At 33.1% G+C, this 21,117-nt stretch overlaps 1 protein-coding gene across 1 annotated transcript; it reads left to right on the plus strand.

The window, feature by feature from the left end:
- The first annotated feature begins 225 nt into the window (after window positions 1-225).
- LOC132728579 (zinc finger C3HC-type protein 1-like) lies at window positions 226-20,134 on the plus strand. Its single transcript, XM_060714238.1, has 9 exons — window positions 226-343; window positions 4,641-4,740; window positions 8,805-8,955; window positions 9,796-9,879; window positions 11,385-11,506; window positions 12,363-12,478; window positions 14,482-14,827; window positions 18,481-18,717; window positions 19,980-20,134. Exons 1-9 carry the CDS (start codon window positions 246-248, stop codon window positions 20,067-20,069), a joined length of 1,344 nt encoding a protein of 447 aa, XP_060570221.1. The 5' UTR covers window positions 226-245; the 3' UTR covers window positions 20,070-20,134.
- The last annotated feature ends 983 nt before the right edge of the window (window positions 20,135-21,117 follow it).

The following is a 21,117-nucleotide window of genomic DNA, read 5'->3' on the forward strand; positions in this document are numbered from 1 at the left end:
TTATCAATGCAAACAGCGCCATTGATGCTTTTGAATACATAAAGTCATAAAATATCACACACAATATAGTTTGTGCTTGTAATATTTTTATGAAAGATGTTTCAGAATTTTCTGATGAAATCATACTGGTGCTGTAAGCTGGCCAAAAATTGTCCAATAATCATATTATCACGACTTTAATCTTTCTTCCTTTCCTGTGTAGATTCTGTGTGGTGTTTACGGCGCTTTGGGTCATTTATTTTAAAATGTCTGCCGAAATCGAAACCCCAGAGCGAATCAAAAGGTTGTTTTCTTCTTTTCTCTCAGGTGATAGTAGGACAGCAAGTGAAGATGAAAGGCAGAGGTATACCTTTTGTCTGAAACATCATATTAATGAAAAATCGAGGATATATATTAGAGATGAACATGATTTTTTTCAATTGTCATACATTTTCGCGATCCAAATTATAAAAATAAATGACTGTGATTGTGAAAGAAATAGATCTACATTTGCTAAATGTAATGTAGATACCAGTTGTTTTATTATTGTAAATCATAGGGCAATTGGTTAGATATTTCTTGAATCGTTTGTGAATTAAGTTTGAAATTCAAAATGTAAATAGCCACTCCCTACTTTGTATGAAAATAACGCCATATCTAGTATTAAGCAATTAAGAACTTACCTTAGTCTTTTACACTGTTTAAAAATATACATTCTCTGTCACTCATTCAGTGAACATTTATTAAACCAGATGTGAATCTGTCCATAAAATAATTTAGGAATCTGTAGATCAGTATAAATTATACAAAACTTCAAAAGAGCCAAACATCGATAAATTTGATTAATAATTTTAATGTTTTTGAATTATGAAAATTCACCCACATGTTGTGTCCTGTTAATGAAAGTCCTTTGTATAACAAAACATATAAAAAGTGTAAATTATTAATGCCAGAAAATTTTCAAGCTATTTTTTACACAAAAATTAAAGTATCTTTATCTGCAGTTGTGGGATAAAAAGACCATGGATGTTTTGGTTTATACAGAATTTATTTTAGTTTGATTGTGTAGGAAGCTATAAGCTTATAGACACACTTTCGAATCCGTTCCTGGAACCAACCAGTACTGAGCAATGAGTGTAAAGTTTCTTGCTCAAGGAAACAACGACTTGCCCCTGACGGGGTTTGAACCCGTGCGGCTAGCGATCATGAGATTTCTTGTCCGACACGTTAACCACTCGGCAATGCTGCCACTTGAATGTTTTATTCCTGACCTTAAAGAAGTACCAGTTTCTATAATTTCAAAAACTAATTTGTGTAGTATATCGTAATGTCTTTTAACTGAACTTAGTTTATTTGGGTATACATAATGGTAATTAAGATATTGCAAAAAATATTATATATATATACAGTGTTCAATCTAGAACAAATTCCCAGGGGGCCCTTCGGGTCCATAAACTTTTCAAAAGGGGGTCATTTGAGAAAAAAGGGGGCCCGCACTTAAAAGAACATCAAATTAAAATAAGGTATTGTATCTTTTAATTTACTTGTTCACGTACCATATATAGACTAAAAACGGTTGCAAAATTCCAAAACAATCAACTTACTAAAAAAATGACATTATTTTGACCATTTTTGATACAGGCTCAATTTTAAAAACTGATTGGTAAAGAAACGATGACATAATGTTCAAAGAAACATATGAATCTTATTTTAATGTTACCATGGATATTTGATAATAATGTTCAGTTTTTTAATCAGCGCCCGATATATAAAAGAAAATCATATTTCCCAATTAGCTTTGTTGATGAAGACTATAAACTTACAATAGTCGCTAAAAACATTTACCCTTCTCAATATATCCAAACGAAAAACAAAGTGTCAACAGGTGCTAAGACAATGTATATTGACATACCGGTACCTTTGATCTTTTGTCAGGGCAGCAGTTCTTGCGTCACGTGTATTGATTAATGATATGCACAATGTTTTAACGCCGACCAGCCAAAGACCAATCAAAGTTTATTTACTCAAGGCCATCCTTAAAAAAATGTATGTTTGCAGTAACGCAACCGACTCATAAAATTTGCCCCTACTCAAATTTTTTTTTCATGGTCTGGAAAAATTTTTTTTTTTTTTGTCTCCGAAAATTATGCCTTGTGCTTTGTTTTCTTTCTTTTATAGGTTAAGAGAATAAAAAAAATGTAGTTCTTATTAAATTAGAATTGAGTTAACAATTTATTAAATTGTTACCAGATTATCAAAGCATATATTGTCCAGCAATTTGAAATTGCATGTTTATTTGGGAGTACAGTTCAATAAAAAAAAAAAAAAAAAAAAAAAAAAAAAAAAAAAAAAAAAATCGACCTACCTACCAACCTTGAAAATTCTGGGTTGGGTTACTGCAAACAAACATTTTTTTAAGGATGGCCCAATTGTCAGACACCCCCTAGCCAATCGTGTTTGATTAGCTCCATCTTTAAGACTTTTTTAATTGGATGAAGGCGTGTTCGTAATAATTTATGCACACTTCTCTATAATTATCTCGCACTTTTCACAAATATATAGTTTTTTTTCCTCCGGAAAGTTATGACATATTTATTTGTTTTGACCGTGAAAAAACTATAACTACACGCACGTATTGGATTATCTGTGACGATTTGTTTTGTTTATAAAAACTGTGACTCAAAAGTAAGTAATAGTTACGGTACGAAGAAAAAGTCTACATAGTATTTACAGACCCCGGCCGAGAGAGCGTAGCGATCAAGGTTTTAAAAGGGTTACCGAGTGCGGTAACTATCTTACCAACATGCTCTTGTTTTTCTATACAAACTTCAGTTTTGAATTCAGTATTTATTAATATTATTCACAAGAAACTTTTTTTATGTACTTAATCAGGTTTAAGAAAGCATTCTAATGTCATTTAGGGCATTTTCTATGAGTGCGCCCATCGGGCCCACAGTTGAATTTGTTTTGCGCCGGCGGTCTTTTCAGGGGGTCAATGGCGCAATGGCGCGCTCTAGATTGAACACTGTATATATATATATTTGTATCATAGTTTGGGGACCTTTCTGTTGAAAATGTGTCAGAGTTAAATTGTTTAATACATGCACAGTGCGTTAACTGGAGTGCATAGTATTAGTTACCTGCACTCCAGAGCATGCCCATTGATTGGTTCATTTTGTCTGGGGTTTACATATTGTGACGACAGAGAAAGGGATAGCGATTAGGGTTTCTTAATCGGACAAAAATCGTAATCGAAAATAATCGAACAACCTTTTTCGATCAATCATCGATTACATAATCGAAACATTTATGATAACAAAGTAAATATGTACAATGCACATATCATGCTTTAATATTTATAAGAATTCCATTAATATTCTATATTTTGAGTAACTACCACTTAATCAACTGAAATAAACTAGTTTCTCATGCCTATGTTCATCCTTGAGTAAAATATTCTAATCAAATAAATTCATTATATCTATGTCTCAATTCCAATAAAGGAATGAAAAAGCTATGTATGGGAACAAGAGAAGTTGGTCATTAATAAAAATGCCAAGTTTTTTTTAATGTCACTATATATTTATATTGTAACCATCTTTAGATTAGTGTGTAGACTAATTTTATACATATCTTCTTTGTTTGAAGTCAAAACATGTTTATTTCATATTTACAAATAGACTGTGTAGCAATTTTTAATTTCAAATTTGAGCATAGTATGTCTGTAAACTAGAATGCCTCACTGTCAACTATTAACCTCATGGGCACCAGTATGCTTTCTCATTCATTTTATGAAAATTATTGGGTAAAACCAAAGCTGGCTTTAATTTAAAGTCTTGTTATAATACAGTGAGTCACTTAAGTAACAGCAAGAAGATAAATAACCGATGATTGATTATTGAACTTTGTATTCGATCATCGCTAATCGGTCCTATAAACGATCAATTATCGATTATACTCGATCATCGTTTAATCCCTAATAGCGATAGAAATATTATATTCAGATGCTCATTCATTGGTTACTTTTTTTCTGGGGTTTCAAATTGTGACATCAGGGAACGTGTTTTTATTTTGACTATGATACAAACAAAACACTCGGCAATCATATTTATACTCGGATGCTACGCCCTGCGTACAAATCAGATAGCCTTGTGTTTGGATGCTCTTTCTATTACATATATATATATATACTACTGTCAGTGTTATCTCTCCAACCAGTATATAATTATATAAGCCAAATTATTTTCAATTAAAAGTTTCAATTTTAGCTAAAGACATGAATGCATTTTGCATGGGATTGATAGGTCCCTACCGAGTATCTTGACATTTTATTTGAATAACAATAGATTTAACCTCAGATATTGACTTGTACTCTTTTGTAAACAAATAGGTTGTGGTGAAAATCTTTTTGTAATCCAATAATCTAATAATAAATTTGAATTTGACAGGTTAGGATCATGTAGGCATCTGTCCATTATACTGTCTATTCAAGCTTGTTTTTGTAGTTCTGTTTTTTTCGAAAGTCTGTATTCCCAATATGATTTGTGCCAACCATATACTTAGCCTCTGCTGGGACTTAAGGAAGATATTTCTGAATATTCAGTAATTTTCAGGATGAGCCTGCTTTTAATGATATAACAGAACTATTTTGTGTTTTGCAGAAAAGCTGAGTCTCATACAAGTGGAACAAATGCTGAAGAGTTTAATGTGCCTGATGCTAGAAACAAGAAACTATTCCAAGAGCGTGTTGACACATTTTCAATATCCTTTAAATCGAAATAACATTTATCTATTTTAATGATTGCTTCTCCAGGCTGGCAACCCTGTCCCTCATTGATATAGGGTAAATTCACATCTGTTATGAATTTATCTGTCGTCTGGATAGAGTTTCAGGGTTTTTTCCAGGATTTTGGGAACATGTCCTATACCCATGATATTTGGAATTTCAGCGATGTTTTGTTAAAATTTGGGCAAAAATGCATGACTTTAATTTTTGCAATGATTAAATGTATGCAAAGAATCATTGTCTAGGATGGCATCTTAAAACATTTTAACACCTTAACAGTGAAGAAGCTCTTATTTTCAAAGATTTTAGAATTTGTTATTTAATATATTTATTTTGTAACTTGCAATTGGGAATTTTTTCGTGTGAATTGGGAAAATAATAGACTATTTTCAGTTGGGAATATGACCAAATATCAACTATAAAATAAGCCAAAAAAATCCCCAAGTTTGTCCCATGGTTCTGCTATTATGCCTGCTTCTTATTGATAGTATGTCATTATAGTACTAGACATTCACCCAATAATATTCCAGATATTAAATACTTAAATACTGAAATTTTCCAAAAATAGAAACATTCACAGTTGCTCATAAATGAAATTGTTTCAGCACCTTATCACTTTTTCACCTGTGAGTTGTCAAATGACCTTGTAAACATGAGGGCTTCCATTATTGTGCAATCAATACTGCCATATGAGTCCTGTAAAAGAGTTTTCAAATAATGCCCCAATTACCATATCACAGGTACACTGTAAGTGATGAAAACTTCTTTGAATATCAGATTTTTGTTCTATATCAGTCTGACTCTAACAGTTCAGATTTTCTTATGTTTACATGTAGCTGTAGATGTAAACATTATAAGATCTTAACTTTGGTCAGATTGGTTCTATATTTCCATTTGAACTTAATTAATTGCATTATTAAATGGGTAAAATATCATGCATACAAGCACGTCATTGCATGTGAATTCTTGCATATCAGACAGGATTATCTAACCTTTACACCGGTGCTAGAAAAACCTGTCTTAAATGCCCTCCCATGTAAGACAAGTCGCGTGCTTTAAATGACATTATTGCATCGCGCCTTTTATGAATGAATTGAATTCTTAGGATGACGCCATTTTACCGTTATGAATGAAGTTGTAAGTGCATACGCTACTATAAGAAAAAAGTGCGTAATGAGAATGTTAGTTTTCTTAATTTCTCTTTTGAAAATAATTGATATGAAATAATTATGCAAGAAAAAAAATCAAACACTGGCTGTTGGTACAGACAGGAATATCTAGCTCTCGGGTAACTGTTTAGCGGAAACTCGGCAGAGCCTCATTACCGTTGTAACCAGTTTCCCTCGAGTTATATATTTCGGTTTGTACTGGCAGCCAGAGTAAGATTCTTATATGGCATTATGCCTTGGGATAACAGCAGTCAATGCGAAAGTCAAAAAAAAAATCCAGCCACAAGGACTGCCAGGGATCCTTAGATTTATTTCCGGCCCTGATGATTTTTACCCAGCCTGGACTCTGAAAGATATTTTTTGTAGGGGTGGGGGAGGGATATTGCCAGAATTATAAACAAAAATATTTAGCAAATATGAATTATCAGACTCAACTATAAGATACTATGAAAAAAATATACAGAAACATGATAAATAAAACATTAGCATAATTCACAAGAAAACGATACATCTTTCAAAGGTTTAATTTTGAAGATTAGAGAACAAATATGTTTTGGTAAGGAAATTATCCAAGACAAGAATGATGGTGGCTTACATTACTTAGCAAAAACTGGTTGTATCTTGCGGTGATGTTGGTTATCTGGGTCGGTGAATACAAGCAAAAATGAAAAAAAAAGGTTGATCTTGGAAGTTTTGCATAATTATTTTAGAAGACCAAAAATTATTTAAAACTCGCTGAATTTTTATTCGGACATGAGGACTGTCTGTATCGAAATTTATCTCGACCCTCCTGATTTTTAGTTGGCGAGGTTTGAAGACTGACAGACTTTCGCACAGACTGTTACAGTACAGGGTAATAGTACCAGTATTTGGTGCACACTGTATCCTTAATGACAAATCTATTTAATGGTCTCTTTAACAATTATAAACAAAAATAGGACTGATATAAAAACATTGAGTAATTATTATGGGTTATATTTTATGTACGGGAACTTCTTCTCTTCATACAAAATAATCGGTAATTTCAGTACTCTAAAGTAGGCTTCATAACTAAAGGTTATTCTTTATAAAGAACATATGCAGATTTTAATGATTTGTGCGACGAGCTGAATATTGATATGTAACAGTCAATTTTATGGTGAATGTGCTATAAAAATTAAGTTTCTTAGTTACTTCAATTTTTGTACAGGAACTAGTCTTGCATGCTAGTAAACCCTTTAGTATTCTAAAGCTTTAAAGGAGCTCTACTGAAGTCCAAAAACCTGAAAACATATGATAAAATTTGAAATTCCTAAATAGATCAATTTGGCACTTGAGGAGGCAAAAAATAATAAAGAACCATCAACAGAATTAAATTAAAAAAATATTTTTATGCCCCCACAATGTGGGAGCATATAGCGTTGCACTTGTCCGTCCGTCCGTCATTCCGTCCGTCAGTCCGTCCGTACGTCCCGAAATCTTGTGAACGCAACTCCTCTTAAACCGGATGGCAGATTTTGCTTAAACTTACAGGGATGAACAACCTTAATGTGTAGATGGTAGTAAAGGAAGGAATTTTCGCTGCGACCAAATTTAACAGAATTATGGCCCTTTGTTGATTTTTTCACTAGATACTATGTAGAAATTTTGTGAACGCAACTCCTCTTAAACCGGATGGCAGATTTTGCTTAAACTTACAGGGATGAACAACCTTAATGTATAGATGGTAGTAAAGGAAGGAATTTTCGCTGCGACCAAATTTTACAGAATTATGGCCCTTTGTTGATTTTTTCATTATATACTATGTAGAAATTTTGTGAACGCAACTCCTCTTAAACCGGATGGCAGATTTTGCTTAAACTTCCAGGGATGAACAACCTTAATGTGTCGATGGTAGTAAAGGAAGGAATTTTTGCTGCGACCAAATTTAACAGAATTATGGCCCTTTGTTGATTTTTTCACTCAATACTAAGTAGAAATTTTGTGAACGCAACTCCTCTTAAACCGGATGGCAGATTTTGCTTAAACTTACAGGGATGAACAACCTTAAGGTGTAGATGGTAGTAAAGGAAGGAATTTTCGCTGCGACCAAATTTTACAAAATTATGGCCCTTTGTTGATTTTTTCACTATATACTATGTAGAAATTTTGTGAATGCAACTCCTCTTAAACCTGATGGCAGATTTTGCTTAAACGTCCAGGGATGAACAACCTTAATGTGTAGATGGTAGTAAAGGAAGGAATTTTTGCTGCAACCAAATTTAACAGAATTATGGCACTTTGTTGATTTTTTCTTTATATACTATATAGAAATTTTGTGAATGCAACTCCTCTTAAACCGGATGGCAGATTTTGCTTAAACTTCCAGGGATTAACAACCTTAATGTGTAGATCGTAGTAAAGGAAGGATTTTTTGCTGCGACCAAATATAACAGAATTATGGCCCTTTGTTGATTTTTAGTTTTCAACTTGTGGCACATGTAGTCCAAAAAATATTTGACCTAGAGTCATAAGATTGACAGAACAGTGGCGTGTGGGGGCATCAGTGTCCTATGGACACATTTCTAGTTTTTGTTTGTTTGTTTGATTCTTAGTCTGATTTGAGATGCTTATCATTATTGGATCATTTTTGCACAATTAAATTGATTATTCTGCAAAAAATGTATGTGAAATTTTTCATGTAAGTTGACTTATTTGTTCAGACTTATATCAAATGGTTCACTTAACTAGGAAACAATATTTCTAGTTTAATCAAGTCTAAAAGTCTCTGTGGAGTTTTAAAAAATAAGACCTTTATCTTAATTTAATGATTTTATGATGAATTTTGAATTATTTGAACAAAAAATGTTACTTTAAATAATATGAAACTTTTGAAGCCTTAACCCTGGTACCCTTTACAATGGTTCGCAAAACCACTGGAGTTGTCTCCCTTGGTCTGTGCTCGATACGGTTGGAAGAATACGGACACTGATATGCTTCAGTGTGTGAACTGTAAAGCCTTCATTTGTGGTCAGCTTCCGAAGGTAGTAGACACTCAAAATTGTAAGTATCAGCAAAAACAGTGGAGCCTTTAAACCTGCAACTTGACTATTTAAGCCACTAGATGGCGCTGGGGCAGATTTTCATGGTATTTTTGACATGCTTCACATCTAACAGCCCTTTCTTGAAATTGTAAAATAACCAAGAAGTATTTTGCCTAAAAACTTTTTGTATAACTTCTTTGCAACATTTGAAATAAAATGGCAGAGAAAATATCACAAAAGATTCACTTAAATGTACTTTGTGAAAAAAAAAATCAGTTAACTGTCAAAAATTTGAAAATCCCGGGGCGGAGTAAATGGGGTCATGAACTGCAGGTTGTAAACAAATACACGTGGCAGTGTTAACTTTCCAGTAGAAACTTGAAATATTACTCTAGGAAGGGAGCTGCTGATCAGTAATAACAAATGTTATCGTCTGCTATAGTGTTTGTTTACATCAGCTAAATTTAGCACAGGTACAGCGTCCTTTGCATGATTTATCTGATAAACACGCCTACAAAATTCTCCCTACCAGGGCAGGGATTTTTGCGGCTTTAAAGTGTATAAGTCTGTATATTTGAGGTCTTTAGATTCAAAAAAACACATTTCAATAGTAATTGAGTTTATCATAAGTTCTTATTGATTAAAAATGAATAATTGAAATAATAGGTGTGTCACACTTCAAAGTTTTTATTGCCTAGATTTTGACATATATTTGAATATATGTAATGGATAAATTTAAACTGCTTTGAAGTTGGAAATATCCATTAAAAGTAAATTGCAATTCTTAAAGACCTTTCTAAAAATAAAGAAAAGTTTTTAAATTGTATGTTTTAACACCTTGTTTTATATTTATTTTCAGATAGGGATAGCTGCAATAAATTCAAGAAAGAACTGGTAGATGGTCATGAAAAGTTGTGTAAATGGTCCTCAAGTTCGTGTCCAGGTAGGTTGCCTGGCAACCATTGGTCAAGCATTTTTATGTGCTCATGTTAACTTCATGTAACGTAGAATTATATATAAATCGTCACCTAAGTGCAGTAACAGGTTAACTCTAACTAAATTTTAATAACAGTTATATCATTATTGTATTCAGGTGATGAAATCTTGTAATCATTCTGTTGAATACTAAAATTGATAAAAGATGCCCGCAAAAAAATCACACCGTAGTCTCTTCATTGAATTATTTCTGATTTTCTGAATAAAATGATTGTTCCACTGATATGACAGTTAAATCTCCTTTAGAATATGACGGCTATGTGGTGGTCATCAGAATGACCTAAATATTTGTATTGTTTTATAAAAGTCAGAAGTGTTTTATAATGGTTCATGGTGGGTATCTATATCAGTAACTGCTTTACCATATCACAGGGCTTCAATTTAGTCCCAAAATTTTGAGGTCAGAGACAGCAAAGTGTCTGACATTGGAAGTCATATTGTATAGGTAAAGAAGTAAAAGCATTACATTTTAGAAACCACAAACCAAAATCAATGTAGCAGTAACAGTCCTGATATCTGTAGCATTAAGCTTTAGTTGTGTAGTTGCAGTAATTGAAAAAAAGACACAATACAGTAAAAAGACATAGCTTAAACATTTTTGTATTCCATGGTATACATCTTTTTCTTATGACATACCACCTTAAAATTAGTAAAATGAAATTTAATTGGATTTCTATCTGTCTCGGGTTTTTCAGCAGAGTACATTCCCAAGGAGGGTTCAATTTCAGTACATATTGCCAAGAATCCTTGACACCGCAATCCTTGAAGCAAAAAGACTGACTAATTGCAGGAAAAAGAATACAAAAAATTTTGTCAAAATTATAAATATTTTCACTTTTTGCTTAAATTCAAACAATTTGAAAGGGGTGTCCATGGACGAGTGGTTATGGTCGTTGACTTCAAACCTCTTGCCCCTCACTGCTGTGGGTTTGAATTTCAACAGGGACTTTGAATTCTTTCATGTGAGGAAACTAAAGCCTACGGAACGTTGATGGTTCTACTCAGGGGCCTGTCGTGCCTTGTCTGCAAAAATAATGCATTGAGGGGCAACCTGAGGTCTTCCTCCACCAGTTAAGCTGGAAAGTCTTTATATGACATTTACTGTATTGGTGAGACGTTAAACCCAACCAAATAACTTTATGTAGGGATACCATGTCAACAACTAATCTAATTATCAATTCTCATCAACTTTGGGAATTTTCCGTGTTAACAGTTGTTATAAATAGTAAAATAATACTTCATGATAACAGTCATTCTTTGGAATTATTCATTTATTCTGAAGTTCAATTGCTGAACTAACATGAAACATTTCTGCAATGGTGACATTCACAAAACGAAATTTTAATGTAACAGCCATTTAGGTGTGCCATGTGTTATTTTTAAGTTGTAAAAATCACTTTATCTGTAATACTGATGTATGATAAAAAAATATCTTAGCACTTCTATTTTTAGAATCATTTCTGTATGTATCGTACCATGACAGAGAGGAGTTACTGAGCAATTTCTGGTTTAGAATGACATCTCTGCAATGTGCTAAAATTCCTACAGTATCATTCAAATCCATTGAGGAAAAGGTAACTTGACATGTAAACTATATTAATTAATTAGCTCACCATGTTGTTGTCAAAATAGTTATATTTTATCCTAAAAATGGTATATTTTCCCCTGAAATGCCCCTCTGGATAGCATCTGCTATGTACCATACTTGTTTAAATGAATTGAAATTGAAAATTTTATAAAATGTGTGGGTAAATTTCATTCTCCTTTATTTGATTTCAAGTTTTCCCTGATCATGCTGTATTTTCTCCTTCAGAAAGCCGCAAGTTGTTTTGAAAATTGAAAATCCTTATAATTTATAATTGATAAGCAAACATTTGTGTATGTCTTTAAAGGGACACTTCATAGATTTTTTAACATGACAGAACTGGATATATTTTTTTTCAAGATTTTATGCCATGTCATGTAGATTTATATCAACAAATTGTGTGCAATATTTCAGCCTTTTTTCCCCAAAATTATCATTTATTATATGCAAAATGACCTAAGATGAAAAAAAAATTGAATAATTTTTAACTCACATCAGGCTAAAATATTGGCATTTCTACTGAAGCACCCTGAATGCTTATACCTGCATTTAAAATGACTGTGGGTTCAAACCCTGTCAGGGGTTAGCCATTCTTGGATTCCTTGAGCAATAAATTTACATTCATTGCTTAGTATTGAATGGAATTGAGAGTGTTTCAATAAGCTCATAGCTTCCTATACAATCAAACTATGATAAATTTGTATAAACTAACTAAACTAAACTTAAATGACTGCATAGAGGGCCCAGGCGGTATAAGAGCCAAATTTTGAAAAGATTAACATGTATGCAGAGATTGTCTTAAAAACTTGCATTGAAATTTTTTTTTTACCTGTTTCATTTACAAGGGAGTTACAGAAGAAAGGATGATGTCTTATGCCAGAACTATTGCATCGCACCATAGCAATGAGATAGTTGCTTCAGATTCAACCATTGTATGTGCTCTTTGTGGCTGGCATTACAGGTATGTCTCTTTTCTTTGTGCACAAAGTTTTTTTGTTTTTTCTCCATTTTTGGTGAATTTTTTCTATGAATTAGTGAAGTTCATGGACCTTTCTTGCGGTTCAGTAGACTTTGCGAACTTTCTTGACCTGTGATATTACCAGATTCAACTTGTTTGGTCTGGCTTCACAGACTGATATGTATGATGTTAGGTGATAATAACATGCTGAATGATTTCCTTTCAGCATCAACAGTATTATTCTTAAGAATAGAAATCTTGAATAAATGATTGTATAGGATGGTTGCCATATTCATTTTACAGTCAGGTCTGTGGGTACACAGGGATTTCATTATTAACAGATTGTCAATTCCATATCATCCGTTGAAATTCTGTTTAAATTGGTTGTATTTTCAGCTTTTATATTATAAAATTCCCTTTGACCCTCAGCTAAATGGGTTGTTTTCATTGGCACATCTGTTGCCTTAGATAAAAAATGAAGACCCTGTATAAAGTGTTTAGATTTAGCTACATGTAAAAACGGAGAGCATCAGATATATAATACACGGGTCGCTGAATGTATCCTTGAGCAAGTCATAATTTCACCGTGACAACTGATCTTTGTTAAATTTGTTTTCATATTGCTTGTTATATAAGTTGTTTGGACATAATGTACTGGAAATGATTTCTAGCTTGATTGGAAAGAGGCTATCGTACTCACTGTGGCATCAAGGTTGGCATAATTCATATGTCAAGTACAATTGCTCCTGTGTATATGGAACTTTATGCATGATAAATGTAAGTCAATGATCCTGACCGATAACACTAGTATTGATCATTCCTCTGCATACAAAGTTTAAAAGGGTGTATACTCAGTTTGCCCCTTTGTCATTTTTTCTACACTTGTAATCTTGTGAATGCTACCATTCATTATAATACATGATGGATTGAATTAAAACTATTGTAAACTGTTTGCTAAACATCCTTTGGAAAGACAATATTTTCTCCCCTATATGGAGAGGTAATGGCCCTTTTTTTCCCCCTTATCAATTGGTATGAAACAATTTGCGTGCATGGCCCCTTGAGATGAAGGGGTTGCCTTTAAGGGATGAAGCAGCCACCGTGTAACCCTGCGTGATTGTAAGTGGCGATCATAATTGGTTCAAATAACTGAAGCTCCAGCAGGTTAGATGGCTTTGACACCTGAGGTGGGGTACCGTAGCCAAAATCATCTTTCCTGTCTGGTGTGATATGACCTTAACTGGGTGGGTGCATTGTAAAACCAAACAAAATAAATGTTTCTCTTTCATTAAAGATCTATGTTAACTGTTTGTTCTAACATACATCCTATGGAACCTGTTCTAATCCCCCCCCCCAATTTATACAGAGCTATGGGCTATTTTTTCAGCATAATCAGGCAGTTTGAAACATTTTGTTGCCAGTGTCATGTGTCATCTGTGTTAAACAATATGGCCTCTTTTATCTGAAATGAAGATTTTAGTTATTTATATTCAAATATGTAACTATATATGTGTGTTGTATTCCCTGGAAATTATAATTCTTGTAGTGATTCGTTTCCAGTTGACTTTGGTAAAATATTATGTTTTTGTTACAGATATGGGTGCATTTATTTAAAAGTCATAAATAGGTTTCATTTAATGAATTTATCAAATAATTGCTCAGAATGTCAAATTTGGCTGAATCAGGATCTTCACAACTTTAAAGGGTCTTTCAATTTTTAAGACTCTGGCTGGACTAATTCTTTGTCAGTGTTATTGACTGTTTTACACTAAGCTAACAAAGATTTCTTTGAAGATGAATATATTCAGATGTTTCAAACATTTTGCTGAACTACGTAAAAAGTTTGCTACCACCATGACCATGTTGGTCAAATTACTGAAAGAAAATCCAATATTCAAGTTAAGTAAAATGTACTTTCCAAACAATGGCAAAACTTATACTGTAGGCCAGATACACGGGTAACATGTTAAAAATAAGTCAAGTTAAAAAATTGTTCTTCTTTGCAGTGAATCACAAGTGGATATTCTGCAGTGCAATTTTTGTTGCCGAAAAATAGGACTCTGGAATTACCAGTTTGAAAATACAGAACAAATGACTCCGTCCGTTGGATCGGACAGTTTTAAAGAGACCAGAATAAATGGGAACAGTTTTACGGAGAAGTCAAATGGTATTCATAAAAATGACTCAGAAAATACAAATGTGGATCAAAATACATGTCATGTTAATGGTGATTCATCAGGGACAGTGGGAGAACCTAATGATAAAAATACAAACAAAATGGATGGGCAGATAAACAAGAATAATGGACAGGACTCGGAGTGTGATGGACCAGTTAGAAAGAGACCCAGGCTTGTAAGTTTTTGAAATTTCGTGATAAATATAGTTATGTTACCAGACCTAGTTTTTTTAAAAACTGTTGTAATATTTTTGAAGAAGGAGAAAATGTTTTTTGTCAACCGTTTTCATTTTTTGTCACTGAAGTGGCCAAATTTTTAAAGGTAAATCACAGAAGATTAAAGGATGATGACCAAGTTGGATAGGAGATTTTTTACTCATCATGTGATAGGTCATATGACTAATATTGTTGAAGCATTTTTCTATGGCCAAAAAAATACAAGGTAAAGCTATGTAATGTTTCAGTTCAAGCTAGTGTTTCTTCCATTTAAGCTCATTGTGTAACTTTTAAATCTCTGTTAATGTCAAACATAATTGATTATTTGAAAGAGATAAACTTGTATTCTAGGATCTAATTGGTTCATTTCTATTGTCATTAACAAAGTTTTACATAACATTTTAAGCCTTTAATAGCATTCGGCACGATATGGCCAGTTATGTGTTGACGTGCCGTAAAAATCCAAACAAACAAACAAACAAACTGTTAATGTCATTTTCAGCTTACAATGTTTTATTTTAAGCTTTAACATGTTTTAGCTTAACCCTTTACCTCCTAAATTTGTGTAATGGATTTACTCTGCTTTGAGTTTGGAACAGTCCATTTAAAGTTTAAGGAATCATACCAAAATACCAAAAATCGAGCTACCAACAGTTAAGAGTCTGGCTAGACTGCATGGATATGCTGGCTGGCCTGGCTGATACTAGTTGCAAAGGCTCAACACATCCAGTTCCATCAGGTTAAAGGTTTAAACACTTATATAAGGTTGATAATGAAGACTTCTGACTGCTTGCATGTGTAGCTTTGTGTAAACAACTCTCCAATCCACTTTCTTAAAATTACCAGTACTTTGTCATGTTGTCAAATAAAGTAACATTGTTTTGATCCCAGTGGTCCTCGAACCCATAATAGCTTTCCCAAGTGGTGCATGAATCCAGAATCCTTGGGTTTAAAATGGGCAGATATGTTTACTACTGAGGCACCACATCGCAATGTTTTACTAACATATAATTTAATCTCCATTTTATGCTTAAGCTATTGTTCTAATGCTCTAAAAGTTTTAATTGGCTTTACTTTAAGTTCATAAGGTTTCAGTCTTAAGCGCCAAATAAAATGAATAGAAAATTTGACCAAATGTTTTAAAGATTCATTTCTATTGAAAAAGAAGTTATATGTTTTTTTCTTGAAGCAGCAAACCACCCATAAAATTGTCCATCCATGTGTGAAAGAATTTTTTATCAAAAGATTTGTTTGTGATTTAAAAAAAAAATTCACTGTATAAAGTTGTTTAATAGTTGGTTATGCAAAAGCTTAGTAGTAAATTGTATTTAATAAAATCGGCAACAACAAGTGTACAAAAAGTACAACGACCCTTTTTAGTTATATAAGAGCTGCTAACAAGAGTTGTCAGCTTTCTGTTTGCTTTGGTCCATTCATTAGCGATGACAGAGACTTTGTTTTCATAAACAAGAAAAAAGTCACGTTTTACCAGTTAGCAGCCACTGAACTCGGCTTGTGTACTCGATCCTTGATAAACATGTTGCGACAAGTCACATGAGTAAGTCAACCGGATGTTTTGATGTTGTCGGCTGAGACAGCGTACATGCACAAATAGGTGTTTTCTTCATCCAGAAATTTGTGTCGTGTTTATTTGATAACAAACAAAAATATTCCCGATAATAAAGACCTTGTTATATTCCCCTTTTTATGACTTTGAAAGAGGCAAGCATTCACCAAGTGGTTAAGGTTTTCTGTCACGTGAACCAGGGATCATGTGACGAAGCCCTGCTTCATTGGAAACCCCATTTCCTATGCATGGATCACTGACCAGTCTAATTCTAATCATCAGATTAGTGGATAAAATAAGAATTTCACCACAACATGTTTGTTAACAATGTCCGTGTTTGTGGTTAAATCTATTGTTATTCAAATTAAAGGGCAAAGTAAGGATCTGTCGATTATGACATCAGTACTGGTTAGTTCCATAAAATGCATGAATTTGTTATAAAAATTAAGCTAAATTAAATATGTGTAAACTCATTTGCCCTATATGTTAATAATGCAGGATATTGGCATAAATGCAAAATGGTTTATGTCAGTTGAGGTCTACTAAAAATTCATTACTGCTATGTAGGGCTGGGTATTGACCAGAAATTTCCGATTCGATACATATTGCGATACAGACCAACGATACACAATACGTATTGACGATACAGTACAATAATGCTTCATTGTTTAGATGTAATTATTAAAAGTTGTTTTTATATTTCATACAATTGCCCTGGTGAAATATTATTGAATTTTTCTTATTTCTGAAGATTCTAACTTTGTTAATGATGTTATATAATATTTAACTAGTACATTTGAGCTACTATTTTGAAATAGACATGATGGCCCATTTTTTTAGATAAAACAATTATTTTGAAAAAAAATGAACAAAAATTTAAAAAGCTTTGTAGAAATAATTCAATGCAAAAATGTATGTAAATACTAGGAAAAGTTAACACAGAAAATAATTAAAACATCACTATTTAAATGTATAATGACAGGTGTCTAGTACAGTCTACAAGTTAACTGTTCTAAATTATGAAATTTTCATAATAACATTATTTTTTTGTAAAATTTGAAATAAATATGCTGAGATAGTAATGGAACATTGGAAATTTTGTAACAAATCAATTTTTTTTATATCTTAAACGGAAAAATTACAATAAAAATAGAAATATCACATAATCATGTTGTTGACTTCATTTGGTGTCGTAGCTAAATCCGTAATGTACTGGAAAACGGTGTTTAGCTACATGTTTGCGCTGTCACATTTATCTACAACTTGGAAAATCAATAAATTTGTCAGATTTATGTGTTAACAATATGTGTTGATTAAATTACAAATAACTGTTTGGCCTAGTAAAAACTACCGCCGATCTGAAGGTATTTTTTTACCAGTGCTAGAAATAGGAGATTGAATGGCCGGATTAATTTTATGTATTGACATATTCATTGTTCCACCTGAATTAGCCACTTGTCCTAGACCTTTCAAATATTACTGAGGGCCTTCTAAAATTATGCCCCTGTATAAAAACTTTGAAACACCAACAGGAACTGAAAAGAGTCCAGCATGCACTCCTATAGACTTCTCTAACACAATTCAATAATTTTATGTCTTATTATTGGTCATTTTAGTTTATAGGGTAAATGTTTTATTTCTACACATAAAATTACTCTTTTATAGCTGCATGCATCCAGATGAGCCAAAATATTTCAAGAAAATCAAACTTGAGAAACCTTTACTGTTAAATATAGAGGGGAAAAAAGAGTCCATTTTATTTGTGAAAAATGACCGATTTTGAAGTATTTTCACCATATTTCTACTATGTTGGTTTCTTCTGTGTAACTAACATAGTAAGGGCTATTTTTTCATATTTTGACCTCTTATTTGGTAATTTACCTTGGTTGAAATGCCGTTTGCAATGTGTAAATTATTTTCTTTGTTCCTTTCAAATACTTTACTTTATACATTGTAATACATTTTCAAATTTTTCATGAAAATTAGCAGAAATCTGAAGGTGTGCTGCTTGATAGATATTATTTTATTCGTGTTTTGGTATTTCAGGAAAAGCAACAATTTGACCCAGTTTCAGAACACAGATACTGGTGTCCATGGCTACAGACTGGTTCTCAAAATATTACTTCTGGTGAGAGATTGGATAAGGATACCAGTCCAGCTGGTTCCCCAGTGAAGTCCCAGACCACAACTGAGGAAAGAGAACCAGCATGGTTGAAGGTCACAAAAATTCTATGTAACAGATTAGATGATGGTGATAATGACTCATGTAGGCAGTTGAAAAGGGTATATATTTTATTTTTCCTTTGTAACGTAAAATACAGAAGAACTTATAACCTATATGTATTTATTAAAAAAAAACTAAATATGAGTCAAAATTGAATTTTTCGATGTGTCAAACTTTTCTCTTGGTCCGTATAGAATAAATAAAATACAATTTATCATTAATATATATCAAAGTCTTTTAATTATTTTGACACCTCAATTTGGAGACATTTCTCACTCCTTTTCTTTGGGCAAAGATGATTTTCAATCAACTTGTGTGAGAGGTGTTAATAATTCAGTTGTGTGTCCTAACAGCCTTTGTATGCGTTCACATGTGTAGTAAATTGTTCTTACTGTTACCATTCAAATTCTGGCATTTGTATTTTAAAACAGTGCATAATAGTCACACTGAATGTATTTACTATAAGCTGGCTAAGTTATTGCCCTTTCTTTTTGTTACACCATTTGTATCTCGTTAGCAAACTCTGAAATTTTGTCATTAATTTGAGACCGATTAATGAGTCAAAGTCCTGATGTGTTAAAGTTTTACGCAAATCCCTGCAACTACGACTTACCAAAGTTTTACTGTTGTTTAAACTTGTGATTCAATAAGCTATGGTCTCTTTTGTTTTATTTATCCCAACTACTTTTTTCTTTGCCCTTTGTGGCTTTGCATTGCTTTTAACCTTGCTGAACATGTATATAGATTCTAACCATCAGCTTCAATATTTTTTAATTTAATTTAATTTTTTATTCATTTTAAGCAAGATTTTTTGTTATAATCTTGCTATGAACATTGTAAAAAATATATATCCCTTTTTTTAACTGAATGTTTAATGTTTTGTTTTCATTCCACTTTGTATTTGAATATAGTTGAGTGTACTGTTGACATGCCTTGTAGTCAGCTTTTGTTTTTAAGAATAATTTTATTACTTTTTGATCGCTGACTGTCTGTTGTCTGCCAGAGTAACAAAATTAGATTTAGGGACCCTTTAAACATACAAAAGATTCGTGTTGTAACGACAGAGATATGTTTAAATGAGTGAACTGAGTAGTAAAAGGAAAAACTCCAAAAGAAAATTATGTCAACATCCGCTAAGACTGTCAGATTTTTTTATATTATTTCACTCTTAGAGGGTTGGGATGTGTATATGCACTAGTATGTTGTGAAAACTTTGAAAATCTTCTTTTTCATTCAGGTGAGTGATACAGGGCCATCATGGCCGCCCTCTTGTTTTATTCTTGTAATATGTGTATAAATTATTGATCATTTAATATTTCAGAGTCCACAAGCGGAAGGTTTACGCCATTTGAGAAAAGTCTTACGCGAATGCACATCCCCTACAAAGCCAGAAAAAGATCTACAGCAATAGTTTAAGATTGGATAAACATCTTTTGTTAACTTTTTGGCCAACATTGACTTAATAGAAACTTTATTTATGAGAACTTAAGTTTTAAAATAGTGAAAATTACTGTTTGGAATGTTGCCTGGTCAACATAAAATTCTTATGATTTTGACCATTTTTGATGTTGAAATTGATTTTTAATACACTTGTTACTACATATAGTAACTCAATTGCCTATGATTTCAACTGATTATGAATGTCACATGACTAATAATCAACAGCTAGCTGTAAAAGTGAAAGTAGGATTAAAGAACCAGTTTCCATGATGCGCCAATTGTATAACACTCACATTCGGCACATCTTTAAGCTTTGTTTATATAACGCAAATGACATCAGGTCAAAATATATGCGGCCTTGTTATACCATTTTTACGGAGTCACAAATGTCACAAATATATTTTGGTTTCTTAGTAATGGAACTATTATAGTACCATGAAACTAGAGCAGAGGTGGGCGTAACTTTAAACCATCATAAGTGTTGGTGGAGATAAAAGTCTATGGCACAAGTATGGATCTTGCCCGGTCCGATCATCAAATCTCTTTTTATCCCCCGGCAATGGAATCGGGAGGGGGATATAGTTTTGGCGTTGTCCTTCCGTCCGTCCAGCCGTCCGTCCGAATTTCGTTTCCGGAGTAGTTCTCTGCAACTACTGGCTGGAATTCAACGAAACTTTATGGGAATCATCAATATCAAGAGGAGATGCGCATATCGTCGGCTTGTTCCGGTCCGACCCTTTAACTCAGAGTTATGGCCCTTGATTAGTTATGCAGTATGCATATGGAGTAAAAATCTTTTCCGCACTACTTCTCTGCAACTACTTATCCCCCGCCGATGGAATCGGGAGGGGGATATAGTTTTGGCGTTGTCCGTCCTTCCGTCCGTCCATCCGTCCGTCCGAATTTCGTTTCCGGAGTAGTTCTCTGCAACTACTGGCTGGAATTCAACGAAACTTTATGGGAATCATCAATATCAAGAGGAGATGCGCATATCGTCGGCTTGTTCCGGTCCGACCCTT

This window comes from Ruditapes philippinarum, unplaced genomic scaffold (assembly GCF_026571515.1).
Source record: "Ruditapes philippinarum isolate M1 unplaced genomic scaffold, ASM2657151v2 ctg6459_1_1_1_1, whole genome shotgun sequence".
Lineage (NCBI taxonomy): Eukaryota > Metazoa > Mollusca > Bivalvia > Venerida > Veneridae > Ruditapes > Ruditapes philippinarum.